The sequence below is a fragment of the Bufo bufo genome, chromosome 10 (genome assembly GCF_905171765.1).
Source record: "Bufo bufo chromosome 10, aBufBuf1.1, whole genome shotgun sequence".
Classification (NCBI taxonomy): Eukaryota; Metazoa; Chordata; class Amphibia; order Anura; family Bufonidae; genus Bufo; species Bufo bufo.
Genome location: NC_053398.1, coordinates 148295681 through 148320771, shown reverse-complemented (window position 1 = coordinate 148320771; position 25091 = coordinate 148295681). Strand labels below are relative to the sequence as shown.

General features: G+C 48.2%; 1 protein-coding gene across 1 annotated transcript; it reads left to right on the top strand.

Annotated features, from left to right (window-relative positions):
* Window positions 1-3699: 3699 nt before the first annotated feature.
* On the top strand, window positions 3700-25091 carry LOC120980102 (flocculation protein FLO11-like). Its single transcript, XM_040408974.1, has 4 exons — window positions 3700-3725; window positions 21684-21774; window positions 24045-24525; window positions 24931-25091. Exons 1-4 carry the CDS (start codon window positions 3700-3702, stop codon window positions 25089-25091), a joined length of 759 nt encoding a protein of 252 aa, XP_040264908.1.

Sequence of the window (25091 nt, the reverse complement as noted above, 5' to 3'; positions counted from 1 at the left end):
TAGGAGGCAGTATTATAGTAGTTATATTCTTGTACATAGGAGGCAGTATTATAGCAGTTATATTCTTGTACATAAGAGCAGTATTATAGTAGTTATATTCTTGTACATAGGAAGCAGTATTATAGTAGTTATATTCGTATACATAGTAGGCAGTATTATAGTAGTTATATGCTGTCATGTTGCTAACATGTTATGTTCCTAAATCTATATAAATCGTTGGCAGCCGCTATCCTCTTCATTATGGAGGTGTCTAAATCCAGATGCGAGCCTGGCGTAGAGCGCAGGACAGCAGACGTTGCCCATTAGTTTTGCAGGATGAGAGTGAAAATCCGTATCTCGGCGCAGCTGTGCATGTAACACTCAGTCTGAGCTCATTTTACAAGCCTGTCCTTTAAAGGGCTTTTATCCCAGCCTGACATCCAGCTCTCGCAGGGTCACATCCATTGCTGTTGACTTGGTCACTTTCCAAACTATTTATAGACTTTTCAAGCATCTGGACAGACACATGGTGGGTGCTGGCTGCCGGCCATGGAGGCACTTGTGCTCTAGGGGGCAGCACAGAATGGGACAGATTCAATAGGTCCAGATTGCACTTTAGTTTGGGGACAAGTGATTTCTGGGAAAGAAGATCCATTTTCTTTCTATTTGTTAATCAGTTCCCTATGCCGTTTACCTCCATTCACAGAGGAGGCGACTAGGAGAAGCACACAATATGTGCGGGGTCTGCGCTCCTGAACATACAGGGAGTGCAGAATTATTAGGCAAGTTGTATTTTTGAGGATTAATTTTATTATTGAACAACAACCATGTTCTCAATGAACCCAAAAAACTCATTAATATCAAAGCTGAATATTTTTGGAAGTAGTTTTTAGTTTGTTTTTAGTTTTCGCTATTTTAGGGGGATATCTGTGTGTGCAGGTGACTATTACTGTGCATAATTATTAGGCAACTTAACAAAAAACAAATATATACCCATTTCAATTATTTATTTTTACCAGTGAAACCAATATAACATCTCAACATTCACAAATATACATTTCTGACATTCAAAAACAAATCAGTGACCAATATAGCCACCTTTCTTTGCAAGGACACTCAAAAGCCTGCCATCCATGGATTCTGTCAGTGTTTTGATCTGTTCACCATCAACATTGCGTGCAGCAGCAACCACAGCCTCCCAGACACTGTTCAGAGAGGTGTACTGTTTTCCCTCCTTGTAAATCTCACATTTGATGATGGACCACAGGTTCTCAATGGGGTTCAGATCAGGTGAACAAGGAGGCCATGTCATTAGATTTTCTTCTTTTATACCCTTTCTTGCCAGCCACGCTGTGGAGTACTTGGACACGTGTGATGGAGCATTGTCCTGCATGAAAATCATGTTTTTCTTGAAGGATGCAGACTTCTTCCTGTACCACTGCTTGAAGAAGGTGTCTTCCAGAAACTGGCAGTAGGACTGGGAGTTGAGCTTGACTCCATCCTCAACCCGAAAAGGCCCCACAAGCTCATCTTTGATGATACCAGCCCAAACCAGTACTCCACCTCCACCTTGCTGGCGTCTGAGTCGGACTGGAGCTCTCTGCCCTTTACCAATCCAGCCACGGGCCCATCCATCTGGCCCATCAAGACTCACTCTCATTTCATCAGTCCATAAAACCTTAGAAAAATCAGTCTTGAGATATTTCTTGGCCCAGTCTTGACGTTTCAGCTTGTGTGTCTTGTTCAGTGGTGGTCGTCTTTCAGCCTTTCTTACCTTGGCCATGTCTCTGAGTATTGCACACCTTGTGCTTTTGGGCACTCCAGTGATGTTGCAGCTCTGAAATATGGCCAAACTGGTGGCAAGTGGCATCTTGGCAGCTGCACGCTTGACTTTTCTCAGTTCATGGGCAGTTATTTTGCGCCTTGGTTTTTCCACACGCTTCTTGCGACCCTGTTGACTATTTTGAATGAAACGCTTGATTGTTCGATGATCACGCTTCAGAAGCTTTGCAATTTTAAGAGTGCTGCATCCCTCTGCAAGATATCTCACTATTTTTGACTTTTCTGAGCCTGTCAAGTCCTTCTTTTGACCCATTTTGCCAAAGGAAAGGAAGTTGCCTAATAATTATGCACACCTGATATAGGGTGTTGATGTCATTAGACCACACCCCTTCTCATTACAGAGATGCACATCACCTAATATGCTTAATTGGTAGTAGGCTTTCGAGCCTATACAGCTTGGAGTAAGACAACATGCATAAAGAGGATGATGTGGTCAAAATACTCATTTGCCTAATAATTCTGCACGCAGTGTAGAAGCCAAATGGCATAGGTAGGTTTAGCGTAGGACCCGCCTGACCTGAGACCACCTTGGCGCTTGGTAGGTGGGCTCAGATGTGTTTTAATCAAAATATATTGGCTAAGTGTCTCAGATATTATCATATAAGAGTGAGGACTTTGTCCATATATATTGCCTGCATCTACTTTACTAAGTGCAGTATTATATAATCCGCACATTTATAGATCATACCGTGCAGGATGTTTTTATCTTTGTTTTTTCTGTGATTTTTTTCATACACAGAGGAACCTGCATCATCCTGTCTTTTCAAGGGGTTTTCTGGCTTTATTCCATTTAAATTCAGGCTACAGAGGGTTATTTAAATGGGATGCAATGGCACCAAACCCTCAGCTGTGGAAAGTAATAGGTAAATACCTACTTTCAGCTTCTGGATGTATGGAGAATAGTTTTACACATTCACTTACAGGAACCTCAGATCTTGAATTTGCCTCACATAATAGACACAGACCGTTTGCTTATTCTGTATTATTCCTCTGGACCAGTCCTTCCCATAGACCTTGCTCCTTGGTGCACCTGGTATTGGGCAGCTGACTGGCACGTATCTTGAACCACTTAGTTCCTAATGTACTAGAACTAGATCATTATTACGTTGTGCTATCCTCGGAATGATTTTGTGCATCTTTTTGCTGGGTTTATATTCGCTCCACATCCTAATTCTGCGCTTTTCACTTCTCATTTACTTCTCTTGACTCCTTGTGTCACATTGTATCACCAGATCAGGCAGATCCTTTAGTTTGTCCACTAGGTGGCAGCAGAGACCCAGGACAAAAGGGGACCGCAAATACCAGTCCCCTCCTGTAGACAGCTGTGGGGCCCTCTGCATGTGAGGGTTGTCAGTACTAGTATAGGTAATAGGGTACAGCTTCTTTCACACTGGCGTTAGGGTTGTCCGGGAGGGGAACAGCCTGCCGGATCCGTACTAACGCTTGCACACGTGTGCTGCCGGAATTTGACATTTTCCTCCTATCCCGAAAATGAAGCCCCAACATTCACTGTGCAGGGAAACGGCCGCACTGCTCCATTCAAATCAATGGGGAGCAGCGCTGTACAGGGAAAATCAGGGTACGGGGGTCGCATGGCTAAATCTCAGGATCAGTGGGGACCCCCTTCCATCATAAAGTTAGAATATGCCCCAGCATGTTCTGCAACTTTCTAATAGACATTGGGGCTTCAGTTTTTCAACACATTCAAGATCTCCACTTGCTGTCAATGAGTGGAAACATTCTAATTTTCATTCATCTTTGCCTAATGCTTCCCACAGCTGAGGATTTGCTACTATTGTATTTCGTCTAGATAATTGTTTATGACAAGGATCCCCAGCTGTTGCAGAACTACAACTCTCAGGCGCAGGCTATCGCGGCATGGAATGGCAGCTGGAGAGGCTCAGGTTGGGGATCGCTGCTCTACTGTAGAAAGAGACTGGACTCCAAACTGATACATTGTAACAAACTTTGAGGACAGGAGAGATTTGTGCTGGGTGTGTGGGAATCTGAGGAATGTCGCCCCTTTCTCCCAGCTCCGTCTGCGCCCGGGGATGGCTCCTGCATGTGCAAGAAAACATCTGTTTTGCCCATTGGCCTTCAGTGGAGGTGATAATCTCCTGCTGGGAATAGACCCTGGGAGGCCGCCAGGCTCCGAAGACTTCCTGCCAGCCGGAATCAGGCTCTTCGAGAGGAGCGGAGCCCGAAAAAGCGTCTCACGACGCGGGCGAATCCAAACAGCAAATGGTGCTATTAACATTGGTGAACATCCCCAGATATTCCGCAGAGAGGAGGGGGCCCCAGATATTCCGCAGAGAGGAGGGGGCCCCAGATATTCGGCAGAGGGGAGGGAGCCCCAGATATTCGGCAGAGGGGAGGGAGCCCCAGATATTCGGCAGAGGGGAGGGAGCCCCAGATATTCGGCAGAGGGGAGGGAGCCCCAGATATTCGGCAGAGAGGAGGGGGCCCCAGATATTCGGCAGAGGGGAGGGGGCCCCAGATATTCGGCAGAGGGGAGGGGGCCCCAGATATTCGGCAGAGGGGAGGGGGCCCCAGATATTCGGCAGAGGGGAGGGGGCCCCAGATATTCGGCAGAGAGGAGGGGGCCCCAGATATTCGGCAGAGGGGAGGGGGCCCCAGATATTCGGCAGAGGGGAGGGGGCCCCAGATATTCGGCAGAGGGGAGGGGGCCCCAGATATTCGGCAGAGAGGAGGGGGCCCCAGATATTCGGCAGAGGGGAGGGGGCCCCAGATATTCGGCAGAGGGGAGGGGGCCCCAGATATTCGGCAGAGGGGAGGGGGCCCCAGATATTCGGCAGAGAGGAGGGGGCCCCAGATATTCGGCAGAGAGGAGGGGGCCCCAGATATTCGGCAGAGGGGAGGGGGCCCCAGATATTCGGCAGAGGGGAGGGGGCCCCAGATATTCGGCAGAGGGGAGGGGGCCCCAGATATTCGGCAGAGGGGAGGGGGCCCCAGATATTCGGCAGAGGGGAGGGGGCCCCAGATATTCGGCAGAGGGGAGGGGGCCCCAGATATTCGGCAGAGAGGAGGGGGCCCCAGATATTCTGCAGAGAGGAGGGGGCCCCAGATATTCTGCAGAGAGGAGGGGGCGCCAGATATTCTGCAGAGAGGAGGGGGCCCCAGATATTCTGCAGAGAGGAGGGGGCGCCAGACCAGACGCCTTCCGTTATTCACACAAGCCCCATTCATTTCTATGGAACCAGAGCGGCGTGAAAAACGCACAATACAGAACGTGCAGTTATGATATGTGAAGATTCAGCCCGGATGCCATGCGTTTACTATGAGCATCACATTCGGGCCCTAAAGAGCAAGAGCCCTAAACCAGCTGCCTGAACACAGGGATGTGGGGGTCAGATGGACGACTACTGGGATGAGCCCCAAATGCCACATGATGCTACCTGCAGAAGAGAATAACGTATTTCACCTTCACATAGATACGACTGATAACGTCCATTCCCTGGTCTTCAAGGGTCAGAGACACAAGTGCATGAAATGGGGGGGGGGGGGGGGGGGGGGGGGGGGGGGGGTAATGGAAACCTTACGTCAATTTTTGCACAGTTACCCAGATGCATCGTGCAGTGTTTCCGTTCCGTTTTTTGCGTTCTGTATACGGACCGTATACCGAACTATTCATTTCAATGGATCAACAAAAACAAACGGAAGGTATTCCATATGCCTTTCTTTTCCTTATTTTCATTCAAAGATAGAACATGTCCTATTATTGTCCGCATAACGGACAAGGATACTGCGGTTCTATTAGGGGCCAGCTGTTCCGTACTGCAAAAAATGGAATGCACACGGATGTCATCCGTATTTTTTGCGAATCTGTTTTTTTGCAGACCGCAAAATACTGAAAAAGCCATACGGTCATGTGCATGAGCCCTAAAGCATGACAGGAGAGCGGAGGCTCCAGTCCGTGCTGCAGGACCTTTGGGGATAGGACCCTCATCATGCACACAGTTGCACAGACCATCAGTTTGTGATGATGGAGGGGGGGGGGGGGGTCAAACCTCCTCAGACCCAGAGAGCTGACCGAGAACCAAGCCCTTGCTGAACTGCAGGTCGGCTCAGTAATCCGGACACAGTGGTGTTGCGAGGGGGGTGCGAGGGGTGCGGGCCGCACCGGGTGACACCAGTGATGGGGTGACACCAGTCTGATGGCGGCTGCGGCAGGGCACAGGGAGATGAGCGCTTCCATTGTGGAAGCGCTCATCTCCATAGTCTTCTGTATCGCCGTCCTCAGGACAGCGATACAGATGGATGCTGCGGCGGGGCAGGGGAGGGAGAGGCGTGTCCCTTCCCTGTTCCTCTGATAGGCTGCCGGCACTAGGCCATCTGCTTAGCCCCCCCCACTTCAGCGGTCTGTTTACTATCCAACCCCCCCTCCCCCCGTTACCGCTTGGGTCGGTCAGCAGGCACAGTGAAGGACGTGAAGGGACGTCAGCAGTGCCGCAGAGGCAGGGCGGAGCTTGATGGACGACCCCTATGTGACTCGTCCGCACAGGTCAGAACACAATGACCACACAAAGAAGCTGTCACCAGAAGAAATTGAACAGCATTTGGTGTCTCGGTCAGCCAGCCAGCGAAAGTGGAGTGCACTTGACCTAGGTGAGCTGCTGCCAGCAAGGGGGAAAGGGGGTGCTGGGGCTCTAAGCTTTGGGGGGGTCTGCTGAGCTAACGGATGCCCCCCTACGGCAGTAGCACCCCCATAGCCCCGATATATGGCTAAAAAATTATTGCTTCGGGGGGGTGACACCATTTTCTACCGCACCGGGTGACACCAGCCCTAGCAATGCCACTGTCCGGACACAACCATATCTGCCATGTACAGTTGTCAGGGGGCGTCCCGACTACTCAGACTACAGTGCAGCAACAACCTGGTTTTATATCTACTCTCAGTGTCTTCTCCTCAGCAAATGATGGGAGTACATCACAAATGTCTCTTTTTAGGTTTTCCGGCCATTTATGTGCAGGTATTGTAAAAGCGAAAAGATAAAGAAATTGCTTATTGGTAATCGCTCCAACAAAACGCTGAGAAGCAAATCACATAGAAAACCAACACTTCATCTATACAGTTCTCATCTCTACCCCGAACCTCCGTGATACATTGTAACCGCCAACAGATTACAGGATCCTTAGAAGATTTATATTACATCATAAGGAGGAACATGAAGGGTTCATGATCAGTAATGTATGTACACAGTGCCTGCACCAGCAGAATAGTGAGTGCAGCTCTGGAGTATAATACAGGATGTAACTCAGGATCAGTACAGGATAAGTAATGTATGTACACAGTGCCTGCACCAGCAGAATAGTGAGTGCAGCTCTGGAGTATAATACAGGATGTAACTCAGGATCAGTACAGGATAAGTAATGTATGTACACAGTGACTGCACCAGCAGAATAGTGAGTGCAGCTCTGGAGTATAATACAGGATGTAACTCAGGATCAGTACAGGATAAGTAATGAATGTACACAGTGACTGCACCAGCAGAATAGTGAGTGCAGCTCTGGGGTATAATACAGGACGTAACTCAGGATCAGTACAGGATAAGTAATGAATGTACACAGTGACTGCACCAGCAGAATAGTGAGCGCAGCTCTGGAGTATAATACAGGATAAGTAAAGTATGTACACAGTGACTGCACCAGCAGAAGAGTGAGTGCAGCTCTTGAGTATAATACAGGATGTAACTCAGGATCAGTACAGGATAAGTAATGTATGTACACAGTGACTGCACCAGCAGAATAGTGAGCGCAGCTCTGGAGTATAATACAGGATAAGTAAAGTATGTACACAGTGACTGCACCAGCAGAAGAGTGAGTGCAGCTCTTGAGTATAATACAGGATGTAACTCAGGATCAGTACAGGATAAGTAATGTATGTACACAGTGACTGCACCAGCAGAATAGTGAGTGCAGCTCTGGAGTATAATACAGGATGTAACTCAGGATCAGTACAGGATAAATAATGTATGTGCACAGTGACTGCACCAGCAGAATAGAGAGTGCAGCTCTGGAGTATAATACAGGATGTAACTCAGGATCAGTACAGGATAAGTAATGTATGTACACAGTGACTGCACCAGCAGAATAGTGAGTGCAGCTCTGGAGTATAATACTGGATGTAATTCAGGATCAGTACAGGATAAGTAATGTATGTACACAGTGACTGCACCAGCAGAATAGTGAGTGCAGCTCTGGAGTATAATACAGAATGTAACTCAGGATCAGTACAGGATAAGTAATGTATGTACACAGTGACTGCACCAGCAGAATAGTGAGTGCAGCTCTGGAGTATAATACAGGATGTAACTCAGGATCAGTACAGGATAAGTAATGTATGTACACAGTGACTGCACCAGCAGAATAGTGAGTGCAGCTCTGGAGTATAGTACAGGATGTAACGCAGGATCAGTACAGGATAAGTAATGTATGTACACAGTGACTGCACCAGCAGAATAGTGAGTGCAGCTCTGGAGTATAATACAAGATGTAACTCAGGATCAGTACAGGATAAGTAATGTATGTCCACAGTGACTGCACCAGCAGAATAGTGAGTGCAGCTCTGGAGTATAATACAGGATGTAACTCAGGATCAGTAATGTATGTACACAGAGACTCCAATTCTATACGGACTGGATATACAGTATATCTCTATATACGTCTTAGCAGTTTTAAGTTCTTTATATAATTGTGCTGGGACATGTAGTTCTGCCCCTATGGCATATTTGGGTCTGCAGATTTTTTCAGCAGTGGGGTATACAGTACAGGACAGGAGAAGTGGTACTGTGCAGTGTGTGTATATATATATATATATATATATATATATATACACACACACACACACACAGGAGAAGTGTTACTGTGCAGTGTATATATATACAGGGCAGGAGAAGTGGTACTGTGCAGTGTATATATATATACAGGGCAGGAGAAGTGGTACTGTGCAGTGTCCATATATACAGGACAGGAGAAGTGGTACTGTGCAGTGTCCATATATACAGGACAGGAGAAGTGGTACTGTGCAGTGTAATCCTTGGGTTGCTGCTGGTTTATGAACAGTGAATACTCTGCGCTGTGATCTAGAGCCTCTGACCTGTGACTCCTCCATTACAATGCAGTGCCAGGACCTGAAGGGTTAACACCCAGGGAGCGGCAGTATTGTGACATTTCGCAGCCCCCCTCCTATTGTATTCATCATGGACTTGTTTAGTTTGTGTCTGACAGGCCAGATGTGGCGGCTGAGCTCTGCCAGCAGCTGCAAACCGCTTCCTTGTAGTGTCAGGGGTGCAGCCCAAGTCCACCCCTCACTGTGCTGTGTGGATGAGCCCCACAGATATAATTGACCGAAAAGCCAGACGCCATAGATATCGTCAGCTACAAGCGCTAACTCGATGCAAACTGGCGCTGGATTACCGGAACTTCTGGATTATGGGATGCCGGATTACAGGAATTTCACTACAAACCTAATACAACGAGAGCTTTACCATTGATGACTGCATCATGTGACTTGGTCACATGACCTTCTGCTTGCGCTCTAGTTCTGCCGCCGCCTCTGTCTGTTTGTAACCTCCTGGTATTTATAGCCGCATCTCCCCGTCTGCGATCTGCATTCTAAAAATGGCCGCCAGAGTAAAGTGGGGGGTTTAAAAATATCTCCACTCCGGCCTGATACCCAATATGTGGAGGAGCGGGCGAGGAGTGACATCATCCTGGAAGGGAGCGCAGCTGGGACAGCGTGACCGATCATGTGCTGAATGCAGCCTCACAGGTGGCGACTGCGCGGAGGGAGCGGGGCGCGGATCCAGCCAGAAATATCCGCCAACTACCCGGGGATTCTCCGAGGGGCACAAAACGTACGAAATAACAAACCCAGTGATGGCACCGCTGATCTCTAGTGATGAATAGGCTGCATTCTCAGTGATGTCACCGCTGATCTCTAGTGATGGACAGGCGGCATTCTCAGTGATGGCACCGCTGATCTCTAGTGATGGGCGGCATTCTCAGTGATGGCACCGCTGATCTCTAGTGATGGGCGGCATTCTCAGTGATGGCACCGCTGATCTCTAGTGATGGATAGGCTGCATTCTCAGTGATGTCACCGCTGATCTCTAGTGATGGGCGGCATTCTCAGTGATGTCACCGCTGATCTCTAGTGATGGATAGGCTGCATTCTCAGTGATGTCACCGCTGATCTCTAGTGATGGGCGGCATTCTCAGTGATGGCACCGCTGATCTCTAGTGATGGGCGGCATTCTCAGTGATGGCACCGCTGATCTCTAGTGATGGATAGGCGGCATGCTCAGTGATGGCACCGCTGATTTCTAGTGATGGGCGGCATTCTCAGTGATGGCACCGCTGATCTCTAGTGATGGATAGGCGGCATGCTCAGTGATGGCACCACTGATCTCTAGTGATGGATAGGCGGCATTCTCAGTGATGTCACCGCTGATCTCTAGTAAATGGATAGGCGGCATTCTCAGTGATGTCACCGCTGATCTCTAGTAAATGGATAGGCGGTATTCTCAGTGATGTCACCGCTGATCTCTAGTGAATGGATAGGCGGCATTCTCAGTGATGTCACCGCTTATCTCTAGTGATGGATAGGCGGCATTCTCAGTGATGTCACTGCTGATCTCTAGTGAATGGATAGATGCTGATCTCAGTGATGTCACCGCTGATCTCTAGTGAATGGATAGGCGGCATTCTCAGTGATGTCACCGCTGATCTCTAGTGATGGATAGGCTGCATTCTCAGTGATGTCACCGCTGATCTCTAGTGATGGATAGGCAGCCTTCTCAGTGAGGTCACCGCTGATCTCTAGTGATGGATAGGCGGCATTCTCAGTGATGTCACCGCTGATCTCTAGTGAATGGATAGGCTGCATTCTCAGTGATGGCACCGCTGATCTCTAGTGAATAGATAGGCGGCATTCTCAGTGATGTCACCGCTGATCTCTAGTGATGGATAGGCTGCATTCTCAGTGATGGCACCGCTGATCTCTAGTGAATAGATAGGCGGCACTCTGTAGTATAATGCAGGGCGGCCCCTTCTCGCTCTTCTCCGCAGACGTCTTGTATAAGGATAAACAATCTAGGTCTGTTCTGCAGGACATTTCTCGGCGCTGTCCTCGCGGTTGTATTGGGGGGGGGGGGGGGTCGGATATTTTGCTGAAGAGGGCTCCCTGCCAACAATAACACCAGTCTCCAGAAGGTCGGCTCAGGAAGAGCGGCTGAGGAGCGATTTGTTTCTGAAGGTCCCTGGAGGCGAGTTATGGGGGGCTCCCGACTATGCGCCCCCCCCCCCCATGATGTCGGGGGTCAGTCATATACATCAGACATTTGTACCGCTGTCCATAGACGCACAGATGATCGGGGCACTCACTGCTAAATGCAATAATGAAGCACTATCACATTCTGCAAGGATCTCTGCTGACTGTCAGTGAATTGGAACAGACATAAATCTGGATGCTGTGAACCTGTTCTGAGGGAGCACTGCTTGCACAGATGTGCAGCTCGTCACAGTGTATCAGAGCCGTCAGGATACCTGAACAAAGCGTAAAAAGCAGTGTAAAAATCCGCTGCAAAACAGGCACGAGCAGGTAAGTCCATGCAGTAAGTACCGATGAAAAAGGTGCGAGTCTAATAAAAGAAAAGAAATATCAGACAACGCCTTTCTATAATGGCGCTACGGTTCAGAAAACCCACATTACAGCAAAAACCGCCAGATCGTAATTCCCAACAAAATATACAATGTTCTTGCATGTGATATGACTATATGTACACCCAGGCTCCGAGTACAGGTAATGCAGTAGATGTCACCTGCAGTCCTATGTAACACCACAGATAGCACAGTGATAACTGAGTACAGATAATGTAGTAGATGTCACCTGCAGTCCTATGTAACACCACAGATAGCACAGTGATAACTTAGTACAGATAATGTAGTAGATGTCACCTGCAGTCCTATGTAACACCACAGATAGCACAGTGATAACTGAGTACAGATAATTTAGTAGATGTCACCTGCAGTCCTATGTAACATACCAGATAACACAGTGATAACAGAGTACAGATTATGTAGTAGATGTCACCTGCAGTCCTATGTAACACCACAGATAGCACAGTGATAACTGAGTACAGATAATGTAGTAGATGTCACCTGCAGTCCTATGTAACACCACAGATAACACAGTGATAACTGAGTACAGATAATGTAGTAGATGTCACCTGCAGTCCTATGTAACATACCAGATAGCACAGTGATAACAGAGTACAGATAATGCAGTAGATGTCACCTGCAGTCCTATGTAACACCACAGATAACACAGTGATAACTCTCCGAGTACAGATAATGTAGTAGATGTCACCTGCAGTCCTATGTAACAGCACAGATAACACAGTGATAGCTCTCCGAGTACAGATAATGTAGTAGATGTCACCTGCAGTCCTATGTAACAGCACAGATAACACAGTGATAACTCTGAGTACAGATAATATAGTAGATGTCACCTGCAGTCCTATGTAACACCACAGATAACACAGTGATAACTCTGAGTACAGATAATGTAGTAGATGTCACCTGCAGTCCTATGTAACACCACAGATAACACAGTGAATACAGAGTACAGATAATGCAGTAGATGTCACCTGCAGTCCTATGTAACACCACAGATAACACAGTGAATACAGAGTACAGATAATGCAGTAGATGTCACCTGCAGTCCTATGTAACACCACAGATAACACAGTGATAACTGAGTACAGATAATGTAGTAGATGTCACCTGCAGTCCTATGTAACACCACAGATAGCACAGTGATAACAGAGTACAGATAATGCAGTAGATGTCACCTGCAGTCCTATGTAACACCACAGATAGCACAGTGATAACTGAGTACAGATAATGTAGTAGATGTCACCTGCAGTCCTATGTAACATACCAGATTTCACAGTGATAACTGAGTACAGATAATGTAGTAGATGTCACCTGCAGTCCTATGTAACATACCAGATAGCACAGTGATAACAGAGTACAGATAATGCAGTAGATGTCACCTGCAGTCCTATGTAACACCACAGATAACACAGTGATAACTCTCTGAGTACAGATAATGTAGTAGATGTCACCTGCAGTCCTATGTAACACCACAGATAACACAGTGATAACTCTCCTAGTACAGATAATGTAGTAGATGTCACCTGCAGTCCTATGTAACACCACAGATAACAGTAATAACTCTGAGTACAGATAATGTAGTAGATATCACCTGCAGTCCTATGTAACACCACAGATAACACAGTGATAGCTCTCCGAGTACAGATAATGTAGTAGATGTCACCTGCAGTCCTATGTAACACCACAGATAACACAGTGAATACAGAGTACAGATAATGCAGTAGATGTCACCTGCAGTCCTATGTAACACCACAGATAACACAGTGAATACAGAGTACAGATAATGCAGTAGATGTCACCTGCAGTCCTATGTAACACCACAGATAACACAGTGATAACTGAGTACAGATAATGTAGTAGATGTCACCTGCAGTCCTATGTAACACCACAGATAACACAGTGAATACAGAGTACAGATAATGCAGTAGATGTCACCTGCAGTCCTATGTAACACCACAGATAGCACAGTGATAACAGAGTACAGATAATGCAGTAGATGTCACCTGCAGTCCTATGTAACACCACAGATAACACAGTGATAACTCTCTGAGTACAGATAATGTAGTAGATGTCACCTGCAGTCCTATGTAACACCACAGATAACACAGTGATAACTGAGTACAGATAATGTAGTAGATGTTACCTGCAGTCCTATGTAACACCACAGATAGCACAGTGATAACAGAGTACAGATAATGCAGTAGATGTCACCTGCAGTCCTATGTAACACCACAGATAGCACAGTGATAACAGAGTACAGATAATGCAGTAGATGTCACCTGCAGTCCTATGTAACACCACAGATAACACAGTGATAACTGAGTACAGATAATGTAGTAGATGTCACCTGCAGTCCTATGTAACACCACAGATAACTGTTGTGCCCTGGAGCAGGGGGGGCTTTGGATGTTTGCAGACATTTGCCCTTTGGCACTATGCAAAGTTATCAACTCACTACTTTCCTGCACTTTGAAGGGTTAACCCCGCGCGCTCACACCGTCTCATACCCGCATGTTAATACATCCTGTCCATTAGAACGGTATGGTGGAAGGAAAGGGTTAATGCACAGCCAGCTAAAGACCGAGAGACTTTGGTACTTTCCAGCCCGTGCACCGAGCAGCCGGTTATTCTCCACTGTGGCCATGAGCGGAGAGGGGGGGGGGGGGGGGGGCGGCTGGCGGGTATTCCCCCCCGGCTATGGCGCTGTCCAGTACTGTGTGCTGCACAGGGGAGTAAGGCTGGCGGGTACGCCGGGCCCCTGCGGCTGGCGGGCCCCTATACGTAAATAAGCAATCGTGCTGGCTGAGGTCACGGCCGGGGCCCCCTCCTGGAGTTACGGATACTATGTCGGCAAAAGTGCGGAGCTAAGCATGAAATCCGTGGTGGACGTCCGCAGCATAAACTGGCGTTTGTGGTAATTATGGCGGTGGCGCTCGTTCGGCCCCTGCGTACGCTGCAGCGCAGGGCGGCTCTGCCATATCTATCTGATGACGGCTCTGTCCTCCCCCACTTTGTCTGGTGCTGGCAGGACACGTGTACCCGCTCTCCTCCCGCGCCCGCGCCGCCTCTGACAGCACCGTCCGCGCTCATTTCACACCTCGCACTGAAGCGGCTCCACTTACAGCGGCCATTAATATTAACAGCTGAACTCCAGGTAACTGCGGCAGGTAATGACAGACGCCCGTGACGGGCAGCGCCACCGCCCGCGCCGCGTGCGAAATCCAGGCTGTGCTGTCACTGAACCTAAACTACCACTCCCATCATCCTCACCAACCAACCCTTTCCATGTAATACTATAGTCCTGACCTACATGAATACTCCCATCATCCTCAGCAAATAGGATTTAGCCATATTTAAATAATAATGTAAGATATAGGATTAGATACACAGCTCAGCAGACTGTATCACACAGGACAGGATTAGATACACAGCTCAGCAGACAGTATCACACAGGACAGGATTAGATACACAGCTCAGCAGACAGTATCACACAGAATAGGATTAGATACACAGCTCAGACAGTATCACACAGGAGAGGATTAGATACACAGCTCAGCAGGCAGTATCACACAGGAGGGGATTAGATACACAGCTCAGCAGACGGTATCACATAGGATAGGATTAGATACACAGCTCAGCAGGGAGTATCACACAGGAGAGGATTAGATACACAGCTCAGCAGACTGTATCACACAGGATAGGATTAGATACACAGCTCAGCAGGCAGTATCACACAGGATAGGATTAGATACACAGCTCAGCAGGCAGTATCACACAGGATAGGATTAGATACACAGCTCAGCAGGCAGTATCACACAGGATAGGATTAGATACACAGCTCAGCAGACAGTATCACACAGGATAGGATTAGATACACAGCTCAGCAGGCAGTATCACACAGGATAGGATTAGATACACAGCTCAGCAGACAGTATCACACAGGATAGGATTAGATACACAGCTCAGCAGACTGTATCACACAGGAGAGGATTAGATACACAGCTCAGCAGACAGTATCACACAGGATAGGATTAGATACACAGCTCAGCAGACAGTATCACACAGGATAGGCTTAGATACAGCGGCTCAGCAGACAGTATCACACAGGATTAGATACAGCGGCTCAGCAGACAGGATCACACAGGACAGGATTAGATACACAGCTCAGCAGACAGTATCACACAGGATAGGCTTAGATACAGCGGCTCAGCAGGCAGTATCACACAGGATTAGATACACAGCTCAGCAGACAGTATCACACAGGATAGGATTAGATACGCAGCTCAGCAGACAGTATCACACAGGACAGGATTAGATACACAGCTCAGCAGGCAGTATCACACAGGATAGGATTAGATACACAGCTCAGCAGACAGTATCACACAGGAGAGGATTAGATACACAGCTCAGCAGACTGTATCACACAGGATAGGATTAGATACACAGCTCAGCAGACAGTATCACACAGGACAGGATTAGATACACAGCTCAGCAGACTGTATCACACAGGATAGGATTAGATACACAGCTCAGCAGACAGTATCACACAGGATAGGATTAGATACGCAGCTCAGCAGACAGTATCACACAGGATAGGCTTAGATACAGCGGCTCAGCAGACAGTATCACACAGGATTAGATACACAGCAGACAGTATCACACAGGATAGGATTAGATACGCAGCTCAGCAGACAGTATCACACAGGATAGGATTAGATACACGGCTCAGCAGACAGTATCACACAGGATAGGATTAGATACACAGCTCAGCAGACAGTATCACACAGGATAGGATTAGATACGCAGCTCAGCAGACAGTATCACACAGGATAGGCTTAGATACAGCGGCTCAGCAGACAGTATCACACAGGATTAGATACACAGCTCAGCAGACAGTATCACACAGGATAGGCTTAGATACAGCGGCTCAGCAGACAGTATCACACAGGATTAGATACACACGCTATATCTGATCCTAGGGTGGATTTTCCGTGCGGCCGTCGGCACCTCCCAAGTTTAAGCAGAAACCCAATCTGTCCGGACCCGGTCCTGGTTGTGGGTCCCCTGCTCTCCCCTTCACCCCAGATAAGATCCTGCTCTTCCTTCCAGTGTAAACGATATAAAAGATAAACTTTCAGGCAGAAGAGGAAACCAAGCTGCGGCCCCTTATCTCCCATCTCCAGGAGCGTTACCTTAGACCCGCTGGGCGATCAGCTCCCAATATCTGCCGAGCGCCTCATCTGCGTCCACACAGATTGCTGCCCGGCATGGGGACCTCTACGTAGCGACAACATGGAGGAAGCGAGACGCTACACGGAGAGATGAGATACTTCTGAGCAAGGTAAGTGCCCGACAACTGCTGGGCGCAGAACTGCAGCCAAAAATGATGGGTGTCAGGGTTAATCATTATCAATGCTGCGGAAAGCTGGGTGACTGCGTCCAGGGGCGCTGGAGTGGCTTCTGGTGGTTGTCACAATGATACCTGGGTCAGCACTTTTTCCAGTAGTGTGCACGACCACCGCTGCAGGATTGTGGGGTGGTCGTAACTAATTAAATGAGCCGTGTTTAATGTGATGGAAAAATGAATCCAGCAAAGGAAGTAACATGGAGAATGACCGGACATTAGGAAGGGCCTTGTGTTAACTGCGTCTACATGATAAATGCCGTCCGCTGAAGTGAGAGGACCCCTTTAATGACTCGTGCTCCTCCCGCATGTCGCAGACCCTGACCATTCGCCCCTCATCTGCCGGGCGTCGCTCTGCACCCCACTGCCTTGTAGAAAACATGAGGGATTGCTCAACAAGCAATTACCAATCAAACTGGAGCAACTGGGAAACTGAAGTCACAATGACAGGAACGACGGAGCGCAGACGTCAGCGCGGCGCCAGCACAAGGCTGCCGTCACCTTGAGGAATTGCTATTTCGTCGCTTCTCCGATGGCTCAGCGTCTGAGTAACTTCTGGACATTATACATGATTTGGGGGCGCCTGTCTCTTTAATCAGGATGTGCAGGTATCAAACTGCCATACCTGAGACCGAGAACCGCCCAATGTGAACAGCGACCAGGGCTGCGAGACGACGCGTCCTGGGCTCCAAAGTAAAGGTATCTACACATGGAACAATATAATGATAGCAAAGTCAGGTGCCCCCCGCGGGGTTAATGAACCCTCAAACTGATGAGAACATTGAGAGATTAGCCAACATACCCTACTGCAGAGGACGTGTCTGAGCCCGGGCACCGCGCCAAGGTATCTCAAGTAGCTCGGGTCCTAACACTCACCTACCTGTGCCGTATGGGCAATACCAGGGGCCAGTGGGCGAATTACAGGAGCATGAGGTCCGACTCTCAGACAACTCACCAGTTACCTCCAGCATGGAACCATACTGACAAAGGGAGGAGGGAGGAGGCTGCGAGTCCTGCTCAGGACTGGCTCATAGGGCCCGGGCCTCGCAGGTGCCCCGAAATGGAGAACAGACACATTTAAATTGGAGTTTATACATCTCCAGGTATCTCTATATATACAAACTGAAAAAAATATACACACACATGTACCATACAAAGCATGTGTATATACAGTACAGACCCTGCAGTTTGGACACACCTTCTCATTCAAAGAGTTTTCTTTATTTTCATGACTATGAAGGCATCAAAACTATGAATTAACACATGTGGAATTATATACATAACAAACAAGTGTGAAACAACTGAAAATATGTCATATTCTAGGTTCTTCAAAGTAGCCACCTTTTGCTTTGATTACTGCTTTGCACACTCTTGGCATTCTCTTGATGAGCTTCAAGAGGTCGTCCCCTGAAATGGTCTTCCCTTCACAGGTGTGCCCTGTCAGGTTTAATAAGTGGGATCTCTTGCCTTATAAATGGGGTTGGGACCATCAGTGGCGTTGAGGAGAAGTCAGGTGGATACACAGCTGATAGTCCTACTGAATAGACTGTTAGAATTTGTATTATGGCAAGAAAAAAGCAGCTAAGTAAAGAAAAACGAGTGGCCATCATTACTTTAAGAAATGAAGGTCAGTCAGTCAGCCGAAAAATTGGGAAAACTTTGAAAGTAAGGGCTATTTGACTATGAAGGAGAGTGATGGGGTGCCGCGCCAGATGACCTGGCCTCCACAGTCACCGGACCTGAACCCAATCGAGATGGTTTGGGGTGAGCTGGACCGCAGAGTGAAGGCAAAAGGGCCAACAAGTTCTAAGCATCTCTGGGAACTCCTTCAAGACTGTTGGAAAACCATTTCAGGGGACTACCTCTTGAAGTCAATCAAGAGAATGCCAAGAGTGTGCAAAGCAGTAATCAAAGCAAAAGGTGGCTACTTTGAAGAACCTAGAATATGACATATTTTCAGTTGTTTCACACTTGTTTGTTATGTATATAATTCCACATGTGTTAATTCATAGTTTTGATGCCTTCATAGTCATGAAAATAAAGAAAACTCTTTGAATGAGAAGGTGTGTCCAAACTTTTGATCTGTACTGTACACATGTACCATACAAAGCCTGTGTGTGTATATATATATATATATATATATATACATACACACATACATACACACACATACCATACAGAGCCAGTATATACACACATGTACCATGTAACATATAGAGATAGTACTGTCAGATTGTTGTGGAGAAATGGAGAACCGCACTTTATTATTTCTCCCGGTTCCCGTCAAGGGCTAGAATTAGCCACAATCTATGTAATGGAAATTGAGGCCCACAGATTGCCAGGTTTTGCGTTTCAAAAGAACATATTTATTCACACAGTGGTTTCATGATCCAGTTGCCCAATATTTTACATCGAAAAGAAATAACATAAACCCTTGACCAAACGTTTCGGTCTGAATAGACCTTTTTCAGCAGTCACACATTATCTGTAGCACATGTGCGGCGGGTGGCGGGGCGCTGAATCAGATTGACATACATCGATCAGTTGCTGCTGGAGCAGTGAGGAGGAGGGCGGCATTACCGCTCTGCACCACTGGGGGCGGCAGAGCAAGACTGATCCAAGAGTTCTCCCACCTACTGTAATCTACAGACACTCAGGAGGCAGTATTATAGTAGTTATATTCCTGTACATAGGAGCAGTATTATAGTAGGTATATTCTTGTACATAGGAGCAGTATTATAGTAGTTATATTCTTGTACATAGGAGGCAGCATTATAGTAGTTATATTCTTGTACATAGGAGGCAGTATTATAGTAGTTATATTCCTGTACATAGGAGCAGTATTATAGTAGTTATATTCCTGTACATAGGAGCAGTATTATAGTAGTTATATTCCTGTACATAGGAGCAGTATTATAGTAATTATATTCCTGTACATAGGAGCAGTATTATAGTAGTTATATTCCTGTACATAGGAGCAGTATTATAGTAGTTATATTCCTGTACATAGGAGCAGTATTATAGTAGTTATATTCTTGTACATAGGAGCAGTATTATAGTAGTTATATTCTTGTACATAGGAGCAGTATTATAGTAGTTATATTCTTGTATATAGGAGGCGGTATTATAGTAGTTATATTCTTGTACATAGGAGCAGTATTATAGTAGTTATATTCTTGTACATAGGAGCAGTATTATAGTAGTTATATTCTTGTACATAGGAGCAGTATTATAGTAGTTATATTCCTGTACATAGGAGCAGTATTATAGTAGTTATATTCTTGTACATAGGAGCAGTATTATAGTAGTTATATTCTTGTATATAGGAGGCGGTATTATAGTAGTTATATTCTTGTACATAGGAGGCGGTATTATAGTAGTTATATTCTTGTACATAGGAGCGGTATTATAGTAGTTATATCCTTGTACATAGGAGCAGTATTATAGTAGTTATATTCTTGTACATAGGAGCAGTATTATAGTAGTTATATTCTTGTACATAGGAGCAGTATTATAGTAGTTATATTCTTGTACATAGGAGGCAGTATTATAGCAGTTATATTCTTGTACATAGGAGGCAGTATTATAGTAGTTATATTCTTGTACATAGGAGCAGTATTATAGTAGTTATATTCTTGTACATAGGAGCAGTATTATAGTAGTTATATTCTTGTACATAGGAGCAGTATTATAGTAGTTATATTCCTGTACATAGGAGCAGTATTATAGCAGTTATATTCTTGTACATAGGAGGCAGTATTATAGTAGTTATATTCTTGTACATAGGAGGCAGTATTATAGTAGTTATATTCTTGTACATAGGAGCAGTATTATAGTAGTTATATTCTTGTACATAGGAGCAGTATTATAGCAGTTATATTCTTGTACATAGGAGGCAGTATTATAGTAGTTATATTCTTGTACATAGGAGGCAGTATTATAGTAGTTATATTCTTGTACATAGGAGGCAGTATTATAGCAGTTATATTCTTGTACATAGGAGCAGTATTATAGTACTGTAGTTATATTCTTGTACATAGGAGGCAGTATTATAGTACTGTACATAGGAGAAGTATTATATACAGGGGAAGCTTTGTTGCATCTTGTGGATAATACAGTTATGAAGACCTCTGTAGTCGCATTTGTTCAGGGATTTCTGGGCCCTGGGGGTACAGACAGGTTCAGATTGGTCATAGACCTTACAGGTAAATTTCCGGGGGGGGGGGCGGCATGCCCGAGTCCTCCTCACGGCCGACCAGGGGAAGTTTTTGGGGATGTATTTTGTAATGGACTGTGGTATGTGGCTCTGTTGAGGTGGTACAATATAAAAATAAAAATCACAGAATGTAATGCACTAACATAACAGATGCGGACATTATATATGGACACAGCCCTGCCTCTGATCTGTTAAAATCTGAGACTCTCAGCCAATATATTTTGATCAAAACACTTCTGTGCCCACCTACCCGCGCCACGGTGGTCTCAGTCAGGCAGGTCCTACTCTAAACCTATCTATGCCGTTGGACATTTCTATTCAGGAGAGCATCTGCCCTGTAAAATATATTGGCTGAGAGTCTCGGATTTTATCAGATCAGAGTCAGGGCTTAGTCCATATATAATGTCTGCATCTATTGTGCATTATATTCTGTGATTTTTCCCTTTATAAATGTTGCTATGCACATCCGCAGTTTAGTTATCATATTGTGCAGGAGGTTTTGTCTCTTTTTCTGTGATTTTTGATAAATTTATGTTCTTGCAGGAGTGGAACCTTCAGGTGTGAATGCGCTCCTAATATCTGGGGAGCAGCATTTCTGTGCACTTCTGAGCCACCTATACCACAGGCGCCCTTGGTGAGGTGGTACATATAGGTGTGCGGGCTCCCACAGGTGCCCTTGATGAGGTGGTACATATAGGTGTGCGGGCTCCCACAGGTGCCCTTGATTAGGTGGTACATATAGCTGTGCCGGCTCCCACAGGTGCCCTTGATGAGGTGGTACATATAGCTGTGCGGGCTCCCACAGGCGCCCTTGGTGAGGTGGTACATATAGCTGTGCGGGCTCCCACAGGCGCCCTTGGTGAGGTGGTACATATAGCTGTGCGGGCTCCCACAGGTGCCCTTGGTGAGGTGGCACCTATAGCTGTGCGGGCTCCCACAGGTGCCCTTGGTGAGGTGGTACATATAGCTGTGCCGGCTCCCACAGGTGCCCTTGATGAGGTGGCACCTATAGCTGTGCGGGCTCCCACAGGTGCCCTTGGTGAGGTGGTACATATAGCTGTGCCGGCTCCCACAGGTGCCCTTGATGAGGTGGTACATATAGCTGTGCCGGCTCCCACAGGTGCCCTTGATTAGGTGGTACATATAGCTGTGCCGGCTCCCACAGGCGCCCTTGGTGAGGTGGCACCTATAGCTGTGCCGGCTCCCACAGGTGACCTTGATGAGGTGGTACATATAGCTGTGCCGGCTCCCACAGGCGCCCTTGATGAGGTGGTACATATAGCTGTGCCCCGCGCCCTTGATGAGGTGGCACCTATAGCTGTGCGGGCTCCCACAGGCGCCCTTGATGAGGTGGCACCTATAGCTGTGCCGGCTCCCACAGGCGCCCTTGATGAGGTGGCACCTATAGCTGTGCCGGCTCCCACAGGCGCCCTTGATGAGGTGGCACCTATAGCTGTGCCGGCTCCCACAGGCGCCCTTGATGAGGTGGCACCTATAGCTGTGCCGGCTCCCACAGGCACCCTTGATGAGGTGGTACATATAGCTGTGCAGACTCCCACAGGCGCCCTTGATGAGGTGGTACATATAGCTGTGCGGGCTCCACAGGCGGCCTTGATGAGGTGGTACCTATAGCTGTGCCGGCTCCCACAGGCGCCCTTGATGAGGTGGCACCTATAGCTGTGCCGGCTCCCACAGGCACCCTTGATGAGGTGGTACATATAGCTGTGCAGACTCCCACAGGCGCCCTTGATTAGGTGGTACATATAGCTGTGCGGGCTCCACAGGCGGCCTTGATGAGGTGGTACATATAGCTGTGCCCCGCGCCCTTGATGAGGTGGCACCTATAGCTGTGCCGGCTCCCACAGGCGCCCTTGATGAGGTGGCACCTATAGCTGTGCCGGCTCCCACAGGCGCCCTTGATGAGGTGGCACCTATAGCTGTGCCGGCTCCCACAGGCGCCCTTGATGAGGTGGTACATATAGCTGTGCGGGCTCCCACAGGCTCCCTTGATGAGGTGGTACATATAGCTGTGCCGGCTCCCACAGGTGCCCTTGATGAGGTGGTACATATAGCTGTGCCGGCTCCCACAGGTTCCCTTGGTGAGGTGGTACATATAGCTGTGCCGGCTCCCTTGATGAGGTGGTACATATAGCTGTGCCGGCTCCCACAGGCGCCCTTGATGAGGTGGTACATATAGCTGTGCCGGCTCCCACAGGCGGCCTTGATGAGGTGGTACATATAGCTGTGCCGGCTCCCACAGGCGCCCATGATGAGGTGGTACATATAGCTGTGCCGGCTCCCACAGGCGCCCTTGATGAGGTGGTACATATAGCTGTGCCGGCTCCCACAGGCGCCCTTGATGAGGTGGTACCTATAGCTGTGCGGGCTCCCACAGGCGCCCTTGATGAGGTGGTACCTATAGCTGTGCCGGCTCCCACAGGTGCCCTTGATGAGGTGGCACCTATAGCTGTGCCGGCTCCCACAGGCGCCCTTGATGAGGTGGTACCTATAGCTGTGCCGGCTCCCACAGGCGCCCTTGATGAGGTGGCACCTATAGCTGTGCGGGCTCCCACAGGCACCCTTGATGAGGTGGTACATATAGCTGTGCGGGCTCCCACAGGCGCCCTTGATGAGGTGGTACATATAGCTGTGCCGGCTCCCACAGGCACCCTTGATGAGGTGGCACCTATAGCTGTGCCGGCTCCCACAGGTGACCTTGATGAGGTGGTACATATAGCTGTGCGGGCTCCCACAGGTGCCCTCTATTAGGTGGTACATATAGCTGTGCGGGGTCCCACAGGCTCCCTTGATGAGGTGGCACCTATAGCTGTGCGGGCTCCCACAGGCACCCTTGATGAGGTGGTACATATAGCTGTGCGGGCTCCCACAGGTGCCCTCTATTAGGTGGTACATATAGCTGTGCCGGCTCCCACAGGCTCCCTTGATGAGGTGGCACCTATAGCTGTGCGGGCTCCCACAGGCACCCTTGATGAGGTGGTACATATAGCTGTGCCGGCTCCCACAGGCGGCCTTGATGAGGTGGTACATATAGCTGTGCCGGCTCCCACAGGTGCCCTTGATGAGGTGGTACATATAGCTGTGCCGGCTCCCACAGGCGCCCTTGATGAGGTGGTACATATAGCTGTGCAGACTCCCACAGGCGCCCTTGATGAGGTGGCACCTATAGCTGTGCCGGCTCCCACAGGCGCCCTTGATGAGGTGGTACATATAGCTGTGCGGGCTCCCACAGGCGCCCTTGATGAGGTGGTACATATAGCTGTGCCGGCTCCCACAGGCACCCTTGATGAGGTGGCACCTATAGCTGTGCCGGCTCCCACAGGTGACCTTGATGAGGTGGTACATATAGCTGTGCGGGCTCCCACAGGTGCCCTCTATTAGGTGGTACATATAGCTGTGCGGGGTCCCACAGGCTCCCTTGATGAGGTGGCACCTATAGCTGTGCGGGCTCCCACAGGCACCCTTGATGAGGTGGTACATATAGCTGTGCGGGCTCCCACAGGTGCCCTCTATTAGGTGGTACATATAGCTGTGCCGGCTCCCACAGGCTCCCTTGATGAGGTGGCACCTATAGCTGTGCGGGCTCCCACAGGCACCCTTGATGAGGTGGTACATATAGCTGTGCCGGCTCCCACAGGCGGCCTTGATGAGGTGGTACATATAGCTGTGCCGGCTCCCACAGGTGCCCTTGATGAGGTGGTACATATAGCTGTGCCGGCTCCCACAGGCGCCCTTGATGAGGTGGTACATATAGCTGTGCAGACTCCCACAGGCGCCCTTGATGAGGTGGCACCTATAGCTGTGCCGGCTCCCACAGGCGCCCTTGATGAGGTGGTACATATAGCTGTGCCGGCTCCCACAGGTGCCCTTGATGAGGTGGTACATATAGCTGTGCAGGCTCCACAGGTGACCTTGATGAGGTGGTACATATAG

Excerpts from the sequence above, each read along its gene's own strand:
- LOC120980102 (XM_040408974.1), top strand. The coding sequence starts at position 3,700 with ATGGAATGGCAGCTGGAGAGGCTCAG. Across the intron at positions 3,726-21,683 it reads TGGCAGCTGGAGAGGCTCAG|GAGTGGAACCTTCAGGTGTG; the intron begins GTTGGGGATCGC and ends ATGTTCTTGCAG. Across the intron at positions 21,775-24,044 it reads CTATACCACAGGCGCCCTTG|GTGGTACATATAGCTGTGCC; the intron begins GTGAGGTGGTAC and ends GCCCTCTATTAG.